This window comes from Rhinoderma darwinii, chromosome 7 (assembly GCF_050947455.1).
Source record: "Rhinoderma darwinii isolate aRhiDar2 chromosome 7, aRhiDar2.hap1, whole genome shotgun sequence".
In the NCBI taxonomy this organism is placed as follows: domain Eukaryota; kingdom Metazoa; phylum Chordata; class Amphibia; order Anura; family Rhinodermatidae; genus Rhinoderma; species Rhinoderma darwinii.
Genome location: NC_134693.1, coordinates 12,196,023 through 12,216,304, shown reverse-complemented (window position 1 = coordinate 12,216,304; position 20,282 = coordinate 12,196,023). Strand labels below are relative to the sequence as shown.

At 43.4% G+C, this 20,282-nt stretch overlaps 1 protein-coding gene across 6 annotated transcripts in view; it reads left to right on the top strand.

Moving 5' to 3' along the window:
* The window catches only part of JAK1 (Janus kinase 1), a 116,778-nt gene that overhangs the window by 92,275 nt on the left and 4,221 nt on the right, over positions 1 to 20,282 (top strand). For all 6 annotated transcript variants that reach the window (XM_075832772.1, XM_075832769.1, XM_075832770.1 and 3 more), the window contains 18 exons: positions 313 to 631; positions 1,758 to 1,940; positions 3,974 to 4,131; positions 5,789 to 5,912; positions 6,878 to 7,067; positions 8,555 to 8,661; positions 10,174 to 10,323; positions 11,504 to 11,591; positions 12,868 to 12,995; positions 14,533 to 14,668; positions 14,868 to 15,019; positions 15,303 to 15,453; positions 17,001 to 17,095; positions 17,183 to 17,375; positions 17,856 to 17,980; positions 19,128 to 19,300; positions 19,859 to 19,976; positions 20,149 to 20,259. In XM_075832772.1, the coding sequence (XP_075688887.1) occupies positions 313 to 631; positions 1,758 to 1,940; positions 3,974 to 4,131; positions 5,789 to 5,912; positions 6,878 to 7,067; positions 8,555 to 8,661; positions 10,174 to 10,323; positions 11,504 to 11,591; positions 12,868 to 12,995; positions 14,533 to 14,668; positions 14,868 to 15,019; positions 15,303 to 15,453; positions 17,001 to 17,095; positions 17,183 to 17,375; positions 17,856 to 17,980; positions 19,128 to 19,300; positions 19,859 to 19,976; positions 20,149 to 20,259 (2,701 nt within the window). The remainder of the gene's footprint in view (positions 1 to 312; positions 632 to 1,757; positions 1,941 to 3,973; positions 4,132 to 5,788; positions 5,913 to 6,877; positions 7,068 to 8,554; positions 8,662 to 10,173; positions 10,324 to 11,503; positions 11,592 to 12,867; positions 12,996 to 14,532; positions 14,669 to 14,867; positions 15,020 to 15,302; positions 15,454 to 17,000; positions 17,096 to 17,182; positions 17,376 to 17,855; positions 17,981 to 19,127; positions 19,301 to 19,858; positions 19,977 to 20,148; positions 20,260 to 20,282) is intronic.

The window sequence follows — 20,282 nt, the reverse complement described above, 5'->3', positions numbered from 1 at the left end:
CTCTGGGTACACTGGGCTTTGTTAGATCCTTCCCTCTAAAACAACAGGAAACCTGGGAAGGTCGCACAAGAAATCCTGCAGCTCCAGAATGAAAAAAACATTGTAGACAAGGTGCAAATGTACAGCATGTTCTGAGCGGGAGGCATTGTATAATAAATGGCTATAGGCTTCAATGTAAGACCGTGAAGAAGATCCATACGTTAGTTTTTTGTTTTTTTTTAGAGGTGTCCTGTTAAATATCAAGTTGCTGAAGTGCTGGGCTTTTGTATTTTGAGGTAATAAACCTGTGATTTCTCCCAATTATTTTTTCAGTTACAAAAGATATATCCCAGAAACGTTAAACAAGACCATCAAACAAAGGAACATTCTCACCCGGCTGAGGATCAACAACGTCTTCAAGAACTTTCTAAAGGAATTCAACAATAAAACGATCTGTGACAGCAGCGTCTCGCCCCATGATCTAAAGGTGAAGTACATGTCCACCCTGGAGACATTAACGAAAAATTACGGTGCGGAGATCGTGGAGACAACGCCCTTAACTATTACCTCCGAAAAGGCCTATAAAAGTCACGAGGTGCATGAAGTCATGGTCACCGGGAATGACGGGATTCTGTGGAGGCTGAAACCAGCGGTAAGATAGGATTGAAAATGAAGCTCTGGTTTGGGGCCCTTTAAAGTGGTTCTCTGTGTTGTCAATAAAGTTAAAGGGGTATACCCATCTCGGACATTCATGGTATATTGATAGGATATTCCATAAATGTTTGATTCATGCGGGTCCCAGCTCTGGGACATGCACCTCTTCAGATTGAAGGTCCCGACCCCGTACCCGTCTGTAGAAATGGCAGCTGCCAGATCCAGGCGGGGGAATCGATGCAAAGGTGGTTGGGGTTCCAGAAACCGCTGTGCTACGCTGTTTCCGTAACTCGTGAGCGGCCATCTCGCCAGGCGGGGACAGGGTCGGGGGACCCTCAATTCCGAGATAGCTGCAAGTCCCAGAGCTGGGACCTGCATCTGTAGGACATTTATGTCATATCCTATGGATTTGCCATAAATGTCTGAGGTGGGAGTACCTCTTTAAATGCAAATTGTGCATCTTGGTGCTTTCCTATGGGCTCAATTGTCACCCAATTACACTTTAGTTGTCATCTAGACTGAGCGCTACATTGAGTGACCAGTTCACATCAGACTTGTGTTCCTATGTGTTTGCTTTAGAGTTTTTTGGTTTTTTTTCTATAATTGGGATTTCGTTTCCCTTATGTGACTGTTAAACCAGGCTCCCTGTCCTGAGCGATTTATTACACCCGCCACTCAGATTATCTCTGAATGGACTAAAATAGGACACGTTGCATTATGAGTCGTCCTAGAGAACTACAGTTTCCTGTATATGACGAACCGTGAGGAATTGGATAAGGCCGAGGCCTGAACTCCCTGATGTCACTGAACCCTGTGACTTTCCACATTTCACTGAGCCATAAATATTTCACAGTTGTTGTGTTATTACCAGTTAGACGACAGCTTTCTAATAGACTGGCTGATGGGTAAGAAGAGATGCATTAGTCCTGCCCATACAATAGTTGCAAAAGTTACCCTGAGTACGGAGCCAGATTGCATAAGTATTGGACCCTCCGATATATATACTTGCATGGCCACCGTATTATGTGTTCATATATGTAGACTGTACATTGGTGCATTGATGTTTAGTTTGCCCGGGATGGAAGATGTTCCCACTTATATCGGTCTCTCAATTCTTCCTGCAGCCTGAACCCCATGAAAAAGAGAAGAAAACGAGGAAGAAAAAAGTGGACAGCAAAAATATTAAGAACGATTCAAAGGCGAACAACAAAAATCAGTGGATCTTCTTCTCTTACTTCCCCGAAATCACTCACATCGTTGTGAAAGAAGACACGGTCATCATAAATAACCAGGACAACAAGTGCATGGTAATGAAGGAGCGCGGACCTTCAGTGGCAGTAATACTTCTTAGGCCTAGGGCACACTTCAGTCTTTTTCTTCAGGGTGCTTGCCGTTTTTCTGACGGGTAGCACCCTGACCCATTCATTTCAATAGGGTCATGCACACGTCAGTTTTTTTGACGGTCCCGTTGCTCCGTTCCGACAAAAGTAGAGCATGTCCTACTTTGGTCCGAGATTCCGTGACCGTGAGGCCCGTGCAAGTCAATGCGGCCGTCAAAAAAACTGAAGGCACACGGAAGGCATCCGTGTGCCGTCCGTGTGTGACGGAGCCGTTGCCTAGCAACAGCCGGGCGGGCAGAAGTACATTACAGATATATTACACTAACCGGCAGCCACTTGTCTCTATCAATCACTGATAGAGAGAAGAGGCTGCTGATTAAAAATAAAATAAAAAGTTCATACGTACCCGGTCGTTGTCTTGGTGACAAGTACCTCTTCTTCCTCCAGTCCAACCCTCCTGTATGACACCGCAGCCTGTGATTGGCTGCAGAGGCCGTCACGTGGGATGAACAGTCATCCCTGGAGGGCGGCCTTCTGACGTCATCCAGACTTGTGTGACCGCCACTACAGCCTGTGATTGGCTGCAGCGGTGACATAGATGAAACGTCATCCCTGGAGGACGGACAGGAGGAAAATGCTGGGATTTCTTTGTAAGTATGAACTGATTTTTTTTATTTCAGAAATTGTATTTTGCGAGCGCCGAGCATGGTCATTGTTCAGCGCTAGTCACTGTCCAGGGTGCTGAAAGAGTTACCGCCGATCAGTGCAGCCCATTAACTCTTTCAGCACCAAGTACAGTGACTAGCGCTGAACAACCCTGCTCTTTCAGCAACCTCGACAGTACCGTGCTCGGCGCTTGAAAACGGTAATGGAAGTGTGCACGAGGCCTTATACGTGATAAAGCCAGCTAGTCTACCAGCATTCTGACCCAGAAACAGTCCTATCTATCTCTATCTCTATCTAATATCTCTCTATCTAATATCTCTCTATCTAATATCTCTATCTAATATCTCTCTATCTAATATCTCTCTATCTAATATCTCTCTATCTAATATCTCTCTATCTAATATCTCTCTATCTAATATCTCTCTATCTAATATCTCTCTATCTAATATCTCTCTATCTAATATCTCTCTATCTAATATCTCTCTATCTAATATCTCTCTATCTAATATCTCTCTATCTAATATCTCTCTATCTAATATCTCTCTATCTAATATCTCCCTATCTAATATCTCCCTATCTAATATCTCTCTATCTAATATCTCTCTATCTAATATCTCTCTATCTAATATCTCTCTATCTAATATCTCTCTATCTAATATCTCTCTATCTAATATCTCTCTATCTAATATCTCTCTATCTAATATCTCTCTATCTAATATCTCTCTATCTAATATCTCTCTATCTAATATCTCCCTATCTAATATCTATCTAATATCTCTATCTAATATCTCTATCTAATATCTCCCTATCTAATATCTCTCTATCTAATATCTCTCTATCTAATATCTCTCTATCTAATATCTCTCTATCTAATATCTCCCTATCTAATATCTCTCTATCTAATATCTCTCTATCTAATATCTCTCTATCTAATATCTCTCTATCTAATATCTCCCTATCTAATATCTCTCTATCTAATATCTCCCTATCTAATATCTCTCTATCTAATATCTCTCTATCTAATATCTCTCTATCTAATATCTCTCTATCTAATATCTCCCTATCTAATATCTCTCTATCTAATATCTCTCTATCTAATATCTCTCTATCTAATATCTCTCTATCTAATATCTCTCTATCTAATATCTCTCTATCTAATATCTCTCTATCTCTTTATCCTCGCTGTATGTATAAGTGACTGGGACACTGGCCCCCCGCTGGTATTATTCTATGCCATGTGCATTTGACATGTCAGGAGATACAAAATAATTTTTTTTGGTCTAATCAAATAACTTGCACTGACTTTAAGCATTTGTATGTAACGTTTCATGTAGGAGCTGAAAGTCTCTTCTCCGGAGGTGGCCCTCTCCTTTACAGCCTTGATTGACGGATACTTCAGACTCACCGCAGACGCTCACCACTATCTCTGCACTGACGTTGCTCCTCCTTTGATAGTGCACAACATTATGAACGGGTGTCACGGACCAATATGGTAAGTTACCGGCCGCAGTCATTTTCCAGATTATTTCTGCATAGTACACACTCACACTCACTCACTCACACACTCACACTCTCACACACGTAAAGATACAATAAGGATGATCCCTCATTTTAAGGGATCCTCCTGTTCCTTCTAGGAAGTGAATCACTTGCTGTGTCATTAAAAAGTACTCGGTGATGTCAAATAAAACTTCCAGTGATCATGACTAACTCTGATGATTTTTTTTTTTTGGTGCTTTTCCCTAAGGGGACCTTCACACGTTCTGGTGCGGTTGTAACTGCATTAAAAAATTGGCGCATGAAAATTCCTCAAAACTTGGCATCACTGGGTCAGATTCCAATCTTCTGTTGAGTTCAGGAACATTGTGGCTTCTTGAATATAATCCTGAGGCATAGGGGGCACTGTTCGTTTTCTTCCCTCCCTTTCCTCTCTCTGTCTCATCTCCTCTTTTGCTTTTCTCTCTCTCTCTGCTATGTCTACTCACGGACCTTTGTGCATGGCTGCGGGTTCAGAATGCACAGGTCGTCTGTTTCAATTAATGTATCAGATGTGTGTTTATGTTCTTTTTGCACTTCTTGTGGGAACATCTACTGGCCTGCGAGCCGATGTTTGTGCTGCAGATGTTTGCACTATCGTGTTTTGTGTTGTGGAAAACGGAAAATAAAAATTTATAAAAAAAAAACCTGGCGCATGAAACTGTGGTAAAAACGCATGCGGTTTTCGTAGGCGTTTTTTTTTCGATGCAGTTCTATTTGCAACTCAATCGCAACGTGTGAATGGACCCTAATGCTTTTGGTCTATCGGATGAGCAGTAGATTATTGATCTGTTTCAATCACAAGTTTGGGCTTTGCTTGATAGATAAAGTTTTGAGACTCCCCCTGTAGTGACTTATTCAGTTCATTAGAAAATCCCATTCCCCTCCCATCAGGGCTCCTGTGCTTTCCCTGTTTATTGGTAGTTCTCCTGTGGGCCTAAAAATCGCAATGTTTAAAAGCGACCGTACAAGTCTTGATTCTAAAGCCGGCCGCAGATCATGGGTATTGATGCAGTAACAATCAGCTATAGTTTTACTAAAAGCAATTTGCTTCCAATTAATGGAAAACTGCTGAGAAAATAAAAATTATTCCTGCCCCAAAATCTTTTTGCTTGGACATTATTAGTAAATTCTACGAACATATCATTTTAAAGTGCTCGTAGGGCAATGAATAGACCCCATATGAATGATTGTCCATATTGAGGGAACCATCTATTTGTTTATGCCCCTTTTCCAGCAAGCGTTTTATTTACAAAAAAAGGGGAATATTTTTGTCGATTGGTCGAATTAAACCTAAACTGAAGATCAGGGTTCATTCTGGAGGACGGTGATGCTGTAGAGAACGCCACTGTCTTACCAAAAAAAAAAAAGGTGCAAGCGTGGTTCCTGATGCACTAGTGATGCATGTTTTTTTTTTTTTTTCTTTTAAAGGGATTTTCCAAAAGTCAAAGAAAACTGGCAGCAGAAAAAGTAATAAAATAATATTAAAAAAAACAAAACTCACTACATCAAGTTGTATGCGCAGTAGCATGTTCCATGTAGTCGTAGCATAAAGGTCGTGGTGTCATCCTGGATGTGAATAACATTTATCATTTATTTTACTTCTATTGTAGCACCGAGTATTCCATAAATAAACTCCGACAAGAAGGCAACGAGGAGGGGATGTATGTACTGAGGTGGAGCTGCACAGATTTCAATCATATTCTTATGACTGTGGCATGCTCCAAAATATCCCAGGTAAGCGTTACATTATGACAGCCGAGATCATTACTTATTAGGCCTAGTTCACATTGAGTTTTTTGGCGCTGTTTTTGACGCGGAAACCGTGTCCGAAACCGCAAGCGGAAAAAAAAGCTCGATGGGGGGGGAAAAGGCGACATGACCTTTCTTGAGGTGGTTTCCTGCTCAAAAAACCCATTGAAATCAATGGGAGACGAAGAAAAAGGCCGCGGCGGATTTTGTCGCAGTTTTTTCCTTTGCCTGTGGAAGAAAGAGGTAAAAGAAACACGCCTCAAAAACTGCCTCTAAAAAGCGCCTCAAAAACTGTGTGCGGTACAAAACCACTTAAAAAAACAAAAGCAAACACGAACCTGATTTTTCCATGCAGAATTTTCTGCGTACAAATAAACTCTGTGAACTAGGCCTTAGGGTATGTTGACACGGCCGTAAACTCACGAAAAACAGCCGAAAAATCGGAAGCAGAACACCTCCAAACGTCTGCCCATTGATTTCAATGGGAAAACAGCATTCTGTTCTGACGGAGCGTTTTTCGCGGCGTTTTTTAACGCGTAAAAAAATGGCCGCGAAAAAGTGCAGGACACTTCTTGGGACGTTTTTGGAGCCGTTTTCCATAGACTATTCTAAAAAGCTCTAAAAACGAAGCGAAAAATCGCAAGTGGCTTAAAAAACGTCTGAAAATCAGGAGCCGTTTTCCCTTGAAAACAGCTCCGTATTTTCAGACGTTTTTTGCTAAGCGTGTGAACATAGCCTTATGGTTTGAGGAGGGCCTGGACATATCCCAGGAGCTGGGTAGCCAGTGCTGGAATCCATGCATCTATATCTGTGCACGTGTTTGCACCGCATGTGTATATGTGTGCTTGTGAGTGAATGTGTTGCAATGTCCCAGCACGTTCACCTGTTGACAATATGGTTTGTTATTCTGGTATTGAAATATATGGTGTTTTTTTGTTTTTTTTTTATAGTATGAATCCAAGAATCTGAAACAATACAAAAACTTTCAAATTGAAGTCCGAGACCAAACGTTCTGTTTATTGGGTTCAGACCGGGTCTTCGACAACTTGAAGCAACTCATGGAGCACTTAAAGGGACAGGTTCTTAGGACGGACGATGTCAGCTTCACCCTGAAAAGGTGTTGTCCTCCTAAACCAAGAGGTAAGACAGAGAAATCGTCCAACAACTAGATCAAAATCGTGACCAGAAAGCTTCATCACAGGACCTGCACGATCACTGGAGGGACCATAAATGATAAAATAATGCAGCTGAAAAGAAGTTAGTTCAGTAAAATAACAAGCCACAATGATATTACAGATATAACACCCCCCCCCCCCCCCCAGTTCCTGCCTTATTTTTTGTTTGTTTTTAGATCGCACTGAATATTTCCTCTTTTGAGGAGTAGCTAGTCCTAAGTGTTACATATCAAGTGTCCCCATCTGTATTCCAGTTGCTGCCGTGCTTCCTCTTGCGTCTCTCTATGTATTTACTTGACTGTCTTGCAAACTTGAAAAAAGTACGAAGTCTGGAGCTTTTGGAGTTTAGTTCATTTTTCGGATGTTTCTTTGTATTTATCAGTACAACGTCTATTACAGCTTAATAGTTGCGTGTGTGTGTGTGTGTGTGTGTGTGTGTGTACCTGTGCACGTGTGTGTGTGTGTGTGTGTGTGTGTGTGTGTGTGTGTGTGTGTACCTGTGCTGTAATCTTATCTCCTGAAGGCAAACAGATGCCAGGAGACTGAGCTCCGAGCTTGGAAGGTCCTTGCAGTGCAGTGTGATGGCCGCAGCCTGTCCTGTGCTGTGTGTAAAAGATCTGTCTTATCTGCTCTCTGTACAGTCACTCAGAGTTCTGTCAAATCTGACCGTTCAGTGAGCAAATAACACAGACATTAGTAAATCTATGCAGGTCCTGATCTGCAAGGACCTTCTAGCCACGCCCCCTCCTATGTACAGAGCAGATGCAACACCATTAACCCCTGCCACTCCACACCTCTGATGTCTGGTGAGTTCAGGGGAGGGTGAGAGCTCTATAGCTGACAATATCTTGTATTTCTGTGTCTGACATTGTTATGGGGCACTGTGGCTGGCATTGTGTTGGGGCAATGTGGTACCCTATTGTCTCAATATTACCCAGGAAATCTATAGTTAAAGGCAAAACCTTTTTTCTTTCTCCTCTTTTATGCTACGATTTATGGGTCCGTCTTATGGTCCAGTGCGTCCCATAGTTTGTAAAATACGGTGTGTGTGTGTGTGTGTATGTGTATATATTTGTATGTGTGTGTGTGTGTGTGTGTGTATGTATATATATATATATATATATGTACACACACACACTAGTCCGTCTCAATGAATTAGGATATCATTAATTTATTTCAGTAATTTTAAATCCAAAAGTGTCTCTCATATATTCTATAGATTCATTACACAGAGGGATCTGTTTCCAGCATTTTTTTCTTTTAATGTTGATGATTCTGGGAACAGGTAACGAAAACCCAAAATGTAGTCTCTCAGAAAATGAGAATGTATCCCTCTCTGTAGACCATATTCTTTGTATGTCTTATTGACCGGTCCCAGGCATTTAGTGAGTAATTGTACCTGGTCTTCTCCGCCGTCCCACACATTTATTTTTTTTTATTATTTTTCTGCAGAAATTTCAAACCTACTGATTGCAACAAAGAAGGCCATGGAGTGGCAGCCGGTCTATCACATCAGCCAGCTGAGCTTCCACCGAATCCTGAAGGATCAGATTGTACAGGTGGGTGCAGCGCGCAGACATATGGAATACGCGCTTCATGTGCTTTTCATATATTTCACCCCTTATGACCTTTGTGCAGGTGTAGAACCGAGAGGCGCTCAGAAGCGCTGACATTTATTACTGAACAGACATGTCGGCTGTTTCATACTTAAAGGGATTGTTCTCTCTGGACATTACTTTTGTAAATACAGTCCCACTTGCAATCAGCTGATCGTCGCAGATCTGATTGCTCAAACCGCCAACGATTAGCGGTTATTGTAGGGTTAATATACAGGTAGCTGCTTATTTCCTCTGTTTGCAGTGGCCCTGACCTGTCCTCATACCTGGAATACATAACAAAATATTACACTTAGAGGTTCTTATCTTTCGTGACGCAGCCCTGGAGCTTAGAAGAAAGGGAATTTTTCCAAATTTCTAAAACGCTCCTCTCGGCCTCCTGTATGAATAATCAGAGGGAAAGAAGTCGATTCCCACAGGTTTTCAGGTTGAGGATACGGGGGAGTAGATTACAGGACACAGATGACAGATTGTAATTGGCGTCAACACCTGCGGTGGATATACAGGAATAAAGCTGCTTCTTTCCCTCCTAAAATATTCGTACAGGAGGCCAAGAAGAGTTTACTCGTGTATAAAGACGCTTACGATCCGCCCGTTAAACGAGCGCCGATCCACAATACAGCATCGATTGCTCCATTTATGATCGCACTTATGAGGCCAAACGATCGTTTATAACTCGTTCATCAGCTGATCGCTGCGCTATTTACCCAGGCCAATGATCAGGAATGAGCATCTTTCGTCCGACTTAATGGCCCGTGTAAAAGGGCAGCGATCAGCCGATAAACAAGCACGCGCTACGTATTAATGAACGTTCGTCCCCATACCTGCGATCAATTGGAGCAATCGAGCATCGGTTAAAGGGGTTTTCCCACCAGGGCTGTTCTCGTCTCCCACAAGAACAGCAGACTTCTCTCAGAAATACTCTGTGCTGCTGGGGCCCCTGCTCCTTCCACAGTCTCTCATTTTTCTCCATTCCCCTCCATACATTATGGCACGGTTCCCCTGTCACATCCACAGGATATGTCAGATAGAGACGGGTCCCACATCTGAGACCTTCATCTATCTGTAGAACGGGGCTCCCCTAAACCCCATTGTACTGCTCTGTTGCAGCTGGATCAGGTGAATTCCGACCATAACGAAGGAAACGGCGTAACTCTCTGAGCTACGCCATTTCTGTAAGTCCCATAGAACTGAATGGTAGTTACGGAAACAGCGTAGCACGTGAGGTTGGATTCGGTTTGGCTGTTGCACATACTGCGTGACTTATGGCAACCCTATAGGTTCAGCTATAGCACAATAGTTATTTAACTTTGAATGCCTGAGGTTGTCGTCTATCCTGAGCCGGAACCCTCTAATAAATTAGACTTCCCAACAATGTCTCGTGTTGCTAAATTCCTGCGAGTTAGACGGGGTAGCGTGTTTTGTATCCCGCAGTCACATCTGTTTATCCTGCAGTCGGATCATCTGGGACGAGGAACCAGAACACAGATCTATGAAGGAAAACTCAACTACAACGACGATAACGACAGTGAACCGAGCGCGGCAGACAAAGACATAAAGGTCATCCTGAAAGTATTGGACCCCGGCCACCGGGATATCTCTCTGGTTTGTGGAAATTTTCTTCACTCCCACACCAAAAGCCAAGGATCACTGACTGTTGTGTCAATAGACCTGTATGTGTGAGCACCAGAACAGAATGAAACGTAACCCACGAAAAGTCCACCGTGCGCTTCTAAGTCCTGTACGCAACCGTATCCAGGGATTGGCCGTGCACAAATATACCAGTAAACGTTAAGGGTTTTTCTGGTTTCTTGTAAATAAAGCTTGATTGGTGTATGATAAAAAATGGTGCGGAATTTATACACAACGTGTATTAGATAGTTGCAGAACTATTTAAGATCTCTTCTTGCTGTCAGTGAATGGGGACATTCATTGTTTACCTTCAAAGGCTTTAGGCTCATCTAAGGCTGGGTTCACACGAGCACATTAACGTCCGTAATGGACGGACGTATTTCGGCCGGAAGTCCCGGACCGAACTCAGTGCAGGGAGCCGGGCTCCTAGCATCATAGTTATGTACGATGCTAGGAGTCCCTGCCTCTCCGTGGAACTACTGTCCCGTACTGAAAACATGATTACAGTACGGGGCAGTTGTCCTGCAGCGAGGCAGGGACTCCTAGCGTCGTACATAACTATGATGCTAGGAGCCCGGCTCCCTGCACTGAGTTCGGTCCGGGACTTCCGGCCGAAATACGTCCGTCCATTATGGACGTTAATGTGCTTGTGTGAACCCAGCCTAACTATTACAGGGAAATTAATAAGAGAACTCCGCACCTGTGTTATTAGCCTCTTGATCTAAAAATACAGCAAGCCGAGATCTTGAAAATGGAAAAAAAAAAACGATTTGGCAAACGTGTCATTGTAAAAAAAGAGGAAGCTCTATTTACATTAAATCAGAAAACTGTGTACAAACTGTGACCCTCCAGCTACAATCCTGCTGTACCACCCATTATTCTGTCAGGCATGTTGGGAGTTATAGTTTCACAAAGGCTGGAGAGACAGTTTGCAGACCAATGATATAGACTATTCACTGGAAGCAAACCTGTGAATATGTCCGACCTTGTGAATCCGTCTCCTGACTTATTCGGCCCACAAAATGCTTCTGTCACTGTGTGTCTGATCCATCCATTCTCTGCTCGAATGATCCAAACATATAATTAGTTGCCTTGTGTCTATATGTTCTCTATTCCATCTCTCTGCTTGACCTTTTTTTTTATTGGTGTTTAGGCATTTTTTGAGACGGCGAGCATGATGAGGCAGGTGTCACACAAGCATATCGTCCTGCTCCACGGTGTATGTGTGCGAGATGTGGAAAGTAAGTGACATATAATAATCATCTTCATTTAAGAAGCGCCAACAAGTTCTGTCAAAACGATTCCCTCATCTCTGGTTATATGGGTAAAATGGGAAGAGTTTTTTTTTTTTAATCAGTTCAAGTTTATTAAACAAACTCCACATCATTACAGGTCATTATACAATCTGATAAGCTGTGAAATCAGAGCTTCAAAGACCCAAGCATGTATTTCCAACAAAATAATCCCCCTCCCCCCGCAACCTCCAGCCGGGCGTCTCGCTACAGGCTTCCATACCCTATCTCCCTCTCCTCCCCAGTTCTGCTCCCCGTCCCCCTCCAACTCCCGTCAGTACCACCATTCCCGAATGTGGGACCCCGCCACCCCTGCTCCAGTGCCCCATGTGCCAGTAGTATTCCCTGGAACCTCAGGACCAAAAAATGGGAAGAGTTTAGTCAATTAGATTTACAATCGTCACTTATTATGGACATCCCAAATACAATGACACATAATTCAATCATAACAGAAATAGTTATAGGTTTAGAACCAAGAATCAACCAGAGTGAATATACACAGGATCATTTAGTGGCGGCACCTGGAGGCCGCACAAAGAGGGGCTGCAGCTGCAGGTGACCCGACCTGTCCACTCATGGTGTTTGTAAGAACAGGGCTGTGTGTGACCGGGGCACTGGAGGGGAATGGAGAAAAATGGGAGACTAACACATAAGTGGACAGATCACGGACTTCTCTCAGAAATACTCTGTGCTGCTGGAGCCTCTGCTCCTTCCACATTATGGCACGGTTCCCCTGTCACAGACAGCCCTGTTCTTACTGATGGGGGCACCGTGCCATAATGTATGGAGGGGAATGGAGAAAAATGAGACTGAGAGTTGCACTGTGGAAGGAGCAGGGGCCCCAGCAGCACAGAGTATTTCTGAGAGAATCTGCTGTTCTTGTGGGAGACCGTGACCTATCCACTCATGTATTAGTAAGAACAGGGTTGTATGTGACGGAGCAGTGTCATGATGTGGGGAGGTCACAGACACAGTGGAAGGAGCATTGTCTCCAGCAGCACAGAGTATTTCAGGAGAGGAATGTGCTGAGCTTTTAGAAGGCAGTCCGTGTACATTAATGTGGTGGTAGTGAGGACAGGGCTGTATGTAATGGGCAGTATCATGATGTGAGGAGGAGAATGGAGATCAGATAGTAAATAAGGAAGGTTCCTACCAGGTGGTGAATAATTGTAATGTTCTACATCTCTATATCAAACCGAATCATACGTGTTACCTGTTCTTTCAGACATCATGGTGGAAGAATTCGTAGATTTAGGCCCCCTGGATCTGTTCATGCACCGAAAGAGTGAACATCTCACAACCCCATGGAAATTCCAGGTTGCCAAGCAGCTTGCGAGTGCCCTCAGTTATCTGGTGAGTGATCGATCCGAGCGCTGACAATGGACGTCACGTCACAAATACTAATATTATGAAGTACAATGAGAGCAGCTCGTGGGCTGTAGTATTCTCCAACCTACGGCCCTCCAGCTGTCGCAAAACTACAACTCCCAGCGTGTCCCTCACAGTTGGTATGATGGAAGTTGTAGTTATTTATGATTGGACAATCTGTGACCATAATTGACAGTTACTCTCAGTAATGTGACATATAAGAAAACATATCTTTCTACGTTGCTGCATTCAGATGCTTAAAGAGGCTCTGTCACCAGATTTTGCAACCCCTATCTGCTATTGCAGCAGATCGGCGCTGCAATGTAGATTACAGTAACATTTTTATTTTTAAAAAACGAGCATTTTTGGCCAAGTTATGACCATTTTTGTATTTATGCAAATGAGGCTTGCAAAAGTCCAAGTGGGTGTGTTTAAAAGTACAAGTGGGCGTGTATTATGTGCGTACATCGGGGCGTGTTTACTACTTTTACTAGCTGGGCGTTCTGATAAGCATCATCCACTTCTCTTCAGAACGCCCAGCTTCTGGCAGTGCAGACACAGCCGTGTTCTCGAGAGATCACGCTGTGACGTCACTCACAGGTCCTGCATCGTGTCGGACGAGCGAGGACACATCGGCACCAGAGGCTACAGTTGTGGCTGATTCCGTCACCAGATGCATCGGCGCACGCGGCAGATTAAGATTTCTATATTTTATTATTTCTGTGCTGTTTTATTACTAAACAAGTTCAGGAAATCCGATGACTTCTGGTTTTTCTTATTTCTTATATTAACATCTGCCAATATATTTAGTTTATACTTTGTGATGTTTGCAAATCTTGGAACATCTCCTGCAACGCACGTTTTACAGCAAATATATATTTTTTAAAAGGATTTTTTTTTACCCGGATCCTAAAAATTTCATAGGTGGGGGGGGGGGGGGGGTGTTCCATGGCCCCAAATACTGCATGTGAGGCGGCTGCTGCATTCCAGCGGCTCTCTCCATACTAGTCTATGGGAGTTATAGAAATAGCTGAGCCAGTGACTCTCATGGACTGATATTAGGAGACCTGTAAGGGCTCATTCAGACGAACGTGAATAACATCCGTGTGCTGCGCATGGAAAGCACGCGGACCCAATGATTCCAATGGGGCCGTTCACACAGGCAGGAGTTATCACGCACCAACGCGCCCATTGAAGTCAATGGGTGCGTGAAAACCACGCGCCGCACACGGAGGCACATCCATGTGATTTGCGCATCAATTCAATTGAAAATAATTTAAAAAAAGATGCATGAATAACAGATTCACATGCGTTTTTCACCAGCGTGAATCTGATACGCTGGTGTGAATGAGGCCTCATCATACATGGCCAGATCTCCATTAGAGCCGGTTCTCTACTCGCCAGGCACAATAACCCCGATGTATAATATTATAAAATGATGAATTACATTTTGTACTTGGATTATTAATCTTCAGTTAAATAGAAAAGCAAACTAAGAAATTTCTATTGTATCCTCCTGCAGGAAGATAAAGACTTGGTGCACGGAAACGTCTGTACTAAGAACATCCTACTGGCCAGAGAAGGGATTGAAAACGAGTGTGGTCCATTTATAAAGCTGAGCGACCCCGGGATACCGATAACTGTGCTCACTAGACAAGGTAAGATGTAGTCACGCTATGGAGCACGATCTGATCGTAGCATGTCACTAGTGGCTCGTCTGCTATTGGCAAACTACAACTCCCAGCATGTGGTGGTTGTCCGGCTCCGCGGAGCTGTAGGGTCACATCAGTTGCAGCGGATGACCCTGAACGCAGTATAACGATGACTTGTCTCTTACATGGACTGATCATATTTCAGAGCGTGTGGAACGGATCCCCTGGATTGCTCCAGAATGTGTTGACGACTCCAGAATATTGAGTGTCGCAGCCGATAAGTGGAGTTTTGGGACCACCTTGTGGGAAATCTGTTTCAATGGAGAAGTTCCCCTGAAGGATAAGACTCTGGCAGAGGTACGGAGCCGCCGTCCTGTGGAGAAAGGGGAGTGACAACCGCACGGAGCACGTTCTGTGGTCGTCACTTATTATCCACAGTAGAAGCAGGAAAACATTGTTTTTATTTCCATTGCTCCCACAAATTGATATTTTTCTTGTTAGAATTTTATTTTTTCGGTAAGACTTTGTTGTCGTCATCGTTATTTACACTTAGATGTCTATATAATCAGCGGCTAAATCCCGTCTTCCTCGCTGTTCTCTTCGCTTTAATTGTGGGCAATATTTTTTTCCTTTATTCCAGAAAGAGAGATTTTATGAAGGCTGCTTCATGCTGACAAAACCGTCCTGTGTGGAGCTGGCCAATCTGATCATAAACTGCATGAACTACGACACCAACAGAAGACCCTTCTTCCGAGCAATAATGAGGGAGATCAATAAGCTGGAGGAGCAGAGTGAGTGCCGGAGCTAAAGTGTTGCTGTATTTAATGGCTTTCTTTTGTCCTACACAAATGGGACCGGGTATATACAACATGTGGTATTGTGTTGTTGTGAACATGTGCCTCACAGCTAACTCTTCAGTTTTAAAGGGAAGGTGTCACGAAAAATTTTTTTAATGTTATTGCTTTTAGTATGTCATTAAAATAAATTTTTATTTATTTGTGTTTTTGTGTTGTACTTTTTTCTTTCTTTTACTTCTCTATGGGGGCTGCCATTTTTTTTTTTCATCTCTGTATGTGTCGATTATCAGAGATGGAATACGGCACATACATCCCCATAGAGAATGCGAACGGGAGCCGTTCCATTCACGCATGCGCCACTCCCACACAGACCAAAAGGAAGGTCTTTGGTAGAGCGACATCCAGCGCCATTTTCATGTGGACCGGAAGCCGCGGCCGGACAGTAAGATGACGATTTCCGGTCGTGGCTTCCGGCCATATGTTGAAGGCAGCGCAGGCGCAAGGACTAGGAGCGGAGGCGGCAGGAGCAGGTAAGTTATGTTTGTGTATGTGATGTGTGTATTATGTTCGTGTTATACTGTCTGATTATCACTGTATCTAATCCTCCTACACTGTGCATTCGCTCAGAAAATGGCGGCACACAGTGTAGGAGGTTTGAACATTCAACCCCCTCCTTTCTCCTGGCACTAGCCAGGATAAAGGAGGGGGGATTGTGTGAGGACACTAGAGCGAGTGTGTCTACCCCAAATTTGCAGCATAAAGCAATGATGTTGCTTTACCACATGCCAATGCTGCAATTTTGGGAATTACTCCCTCTAGTGGCCAGCACATAGAAATGTTCTAAATTAGAATCTAATTTATAATATTTCCTGACTTGTGTAAAAATTAAGAAAACTAAAACAATGTCCAATCACTTATATACTAACTGTTTAACTGAAGAAAAAAAAAAATTCTAGCGACACATTCCCTTTAAAGACATCCACTCGCCTCTTTTTAGTTAAATTCACCTTCTATCACTACAACCCTCCGCCTGAGGTATTAGACTAAAGCTCGCCGTACACTAGATAAAAGGCCTCAGAGCTGGCTGATCAGCTGACAATTTAATGTTTATAGTGGGTTTCCCGACTTATGCAGGAACAACGGATATGTCCACCTTTCAACACAATTTTAGTTTATATATCAATCCAAAAATGTGTCATTTTATAAATACATTACATTGCTTATCATGTACTGACCAGAAGTTAAAGCTTGTACTATACTCCAGAGCTGCGTTCATAATTCAGCTGGTTGCTGCTGGAAACAGTCAACAAGCTTGTCGACAGACACTCCCCTAACAGTTTAGCTGAGCTCCTAAAAGGCAGGAAGACCTTAGTTAGTTTTTCTGACATCAGATTACTGTTCAGCGCCTGCCGTGAAATTCCGGTTGGAAAAAACGTGGCAATTCCGCAGCGTGTGGACGAGGCCTAATACAGGTTGTTGTCCTTATTACAGAGTTTATTGGACTGATTCACATCGGTGTATTGTCCTCTCTTTACTCTCAGATCCAGACATTGTTTCAGAATCCTCTCCTTCTACACAAGTCGATCCAAGTTTATTTGAGAGGCGGTTCCTGAAGAGAGTCCGGGACCTGGGAGAGGTGAGCGCCGCCTTTTGGCACACCATCAGCCGTGTTCACCTGCCCCGTTACTCGCAGGTAATTAATCCTCTCCCTCATATCTCGCAGGGTCACTTTGGGAAGGTGGAGTTGTGTAGATACGATCCAGAAGGTGATAACACTGGAGAACAGGTGGCTGTGAAGTCCCTGAAGCCGGGAACAGGAGGAACTCACATCTCTGACCTCAACAAGGAGATCCAGATCCTGCGCAATCTTTACCATGAGAACATTGTGAAGTACAAGGGGATCTGTGCGGAGGACGGTAATTCTTATTGTGTATATCTCATCATATGTAATAAACGTCAGTCAATACGGAGATGAACATTCCTGTAATGTGGATCCCAACAGTCCAGACGTCTCCAGGTAGGGAAGTGACCAATATTAGACAGGTTTTGTAGGCATTTGCAACCTTAAATCACGGCTAACACTATAAACCTTCAGAAAGTAACCCCTTGTCTGCCGGGTGCCTTCCAAAATCAGTGTGTTCATTGTGAGAATAAGAAATTCATGTTCACATGTAGTAAATCAGCAAGTTCCTCCATGTTTTACGGAAGGAGATGATTGTCCTCATTTGTCGTCCGCTCCCGTCATATCGGGACTTTCACTTCCGTGTTACATACAGACAGTCAGGACATATATCATGACGGAGACGGAATGAATCTTCACATGCAGCAGTTTTGCAGACTGGGCTTTGTCTTCTTGTAAATCATCTGGTTTTATAGATCTGTCCATGTTTTTGCAGGCGGCAGCGGCATTAAATTAATCATGGAGTATCTGCCTTCTGGAAGTCTAAAGGATTATTTGCCAAGGAACGTCAAGAAGATAAACCTCAAGCAGCAGCTTCAATATGCCATTCAAATTGCCAAGGTATCATTTGCTGCATTTCTCCAAAGTCTCTGTACTTGTAAGCAATTTAATGAGAGTTCTGCATCTTTCTTATTTACTTTTGTTTTAGTTATCCTTTTTCAAGATCTCTGCTTGTTGTCAGTGAATTGCAACAGTCTTGCTTTTATTCAGAGGCTTGAACTGTACAGACTTAACACATTGTAGTAAACCCTCAGCTGTGGGAAGTAGTAGTCTAGATTAGAGGTCTCCAACTGGCGGACCGTGGACACCAGTTGTCCGGACCAGTAGCGTCACCAGGCGGATCCATGGGCAACTGCCACATTCTATTGTATCCGCTCCCTGCTCCACCATTCACTAGGCTACAGGCCAGGTTAGGCCTGCAGCCTATAAGATGCTGGGGCGGAATCCCTGCGCAGGCCGGTGCGATGATGTCACTGCATCGCACCAGCTTATGCAAGGGTTCCATCTTGGTGTCTCATAGACTTCAGGCCTATCATGACTGAGGTGTTGTGCAGTTCCGTTCGTCGTGGGGACGGGGGTAGGTTAGTACAAGTTTTATTGTTTGTTTGGGGGGCACGCTCTATAGGGGGCAGTGTGCCATCATCTGGGGGGTGACACTCTCCTTAAGGGTCATTGTGGCAGATAAGTCTCCAATGTCTGCCGCAGATCCATAGGTCGGAATTGCCTATGGCAAATCCGACTCGTATGAAAATAGCCTTAATGTTAGTGTCATACCCCTGGTCTAGACAATTCCATGTGAGCTAAATACATCAGCAGCAAAAATATCTCCTGTTCTGATAGTTTGTTACAATGTATCAGTCAAGGAAAATATCAGTCTGGTATCCAGACTGTTTAGTTCACAGACTAGATTGGTTGTAGCAAAGCCTCAGCTGTGGGAAGTATTGGGTCTTAACAGGTCTTCAGCCTCTGGGTGGAAACAAGAATGTTTCCATTCACTGACATCTAGTGGAGATATTCATCAATTGACTGTTTAAATGAAGAGAACTGAAAAGTAAATATACATTCGGCTTCAGAATCCTTTTTATACGTTTGTAGCCAAGCAATGACCCACTGTACAAATAATAATAATCTTGTGTAACTGCAGAGTCGTCCTGTCACATTGTTCAGCGTTGGAATATATTAATACAGCGCTGTTATTACTACTCAGGGCATGGACTATTTGGGCTCCTGTCAGTACGTTCATCGGGATTTGGCTGCAAGAAACGTCCTGGTAGAAAATGAGCACAGAGTGAAGATTGGAGATTTTGGATTAACCAAAGCAATTGAAACAGACAAGGAGTACTACACGGTGAAGGACGACCTGGACAGCCCAGTGTTCTGGTAATTAGACTGTTCAAATATTATCTGTCTATTATGTAAATCAGGCGGCACTCATAGCCTAATACTGAGATGTTCACACGCTTCAAAAAAACGGCTGGAAATACGGAGCAGATTTCAAGGTAAAACGGCCTCTGATTTTCAGCCGTTTTTTGACGGACGTTTTTGGGGCTGTTTTTCTATTGAGACCATTTAAAACGGCTCACGAAGTGACATGCACTTATTTTTTACATGACGTTTTTACAAACGGCGTGTAAAAAAAAAAAAACACCCAGTGGGAATAAAACGCCGTCTTTCCCGTTGAAATCCATGGGCAGGTGTTTGGAGGCGTTCGTTCAGCCCCTGTATTTTTGGCCATTTTTCAAGGCGTTTTTGGCGTGTGAGAACCTTCCCTTTCTGCCAAATCCAAAGGTAGGGTTGATAATCAGTTCATTTAGGGGGCACGAACTAGCAGAACCCATCGTCATACCCCAATAAGAGATTAACAAGATCCTAGAAGCGTCCGTGGATCTGGTACTTGCCTCGTCACTTTGCACAGTGAATCTGAGTCTCTTGTTCCAGGTACGCTCCCGAATGTTTGCTGCACTGCAAGTTCTACATCGCCTCCGACGTCTGGTCATTCGGAGTTACTTTGTATGAAATACTGACCTACTGCAATTCCGAGTACAGTCCAATGACGGTAATATTGTTTTTTTTTCTTTTAATACTTTCCCCACAACTTTATGTAAAACCAAACATGAATTGACTTGTCACCCTAGACAGACGACCGGTACGAGCTGATACTGATTGGGCGTCTTCTGCCACCTTTTAATTACAGGATTGTCTTACATTTTTATTTTTGTACATAATAGATGTTTCTGAAAATGATTGGACCAACTCAAGGCCAAATGACAGTCACTCGTCTCGTCCGGATTCTGGAAGAAGGAAGACGTCTACCGATTCCTAAAGACTGCCCCAATGAGGTAATTGTGCGGTCAGGAAGAGG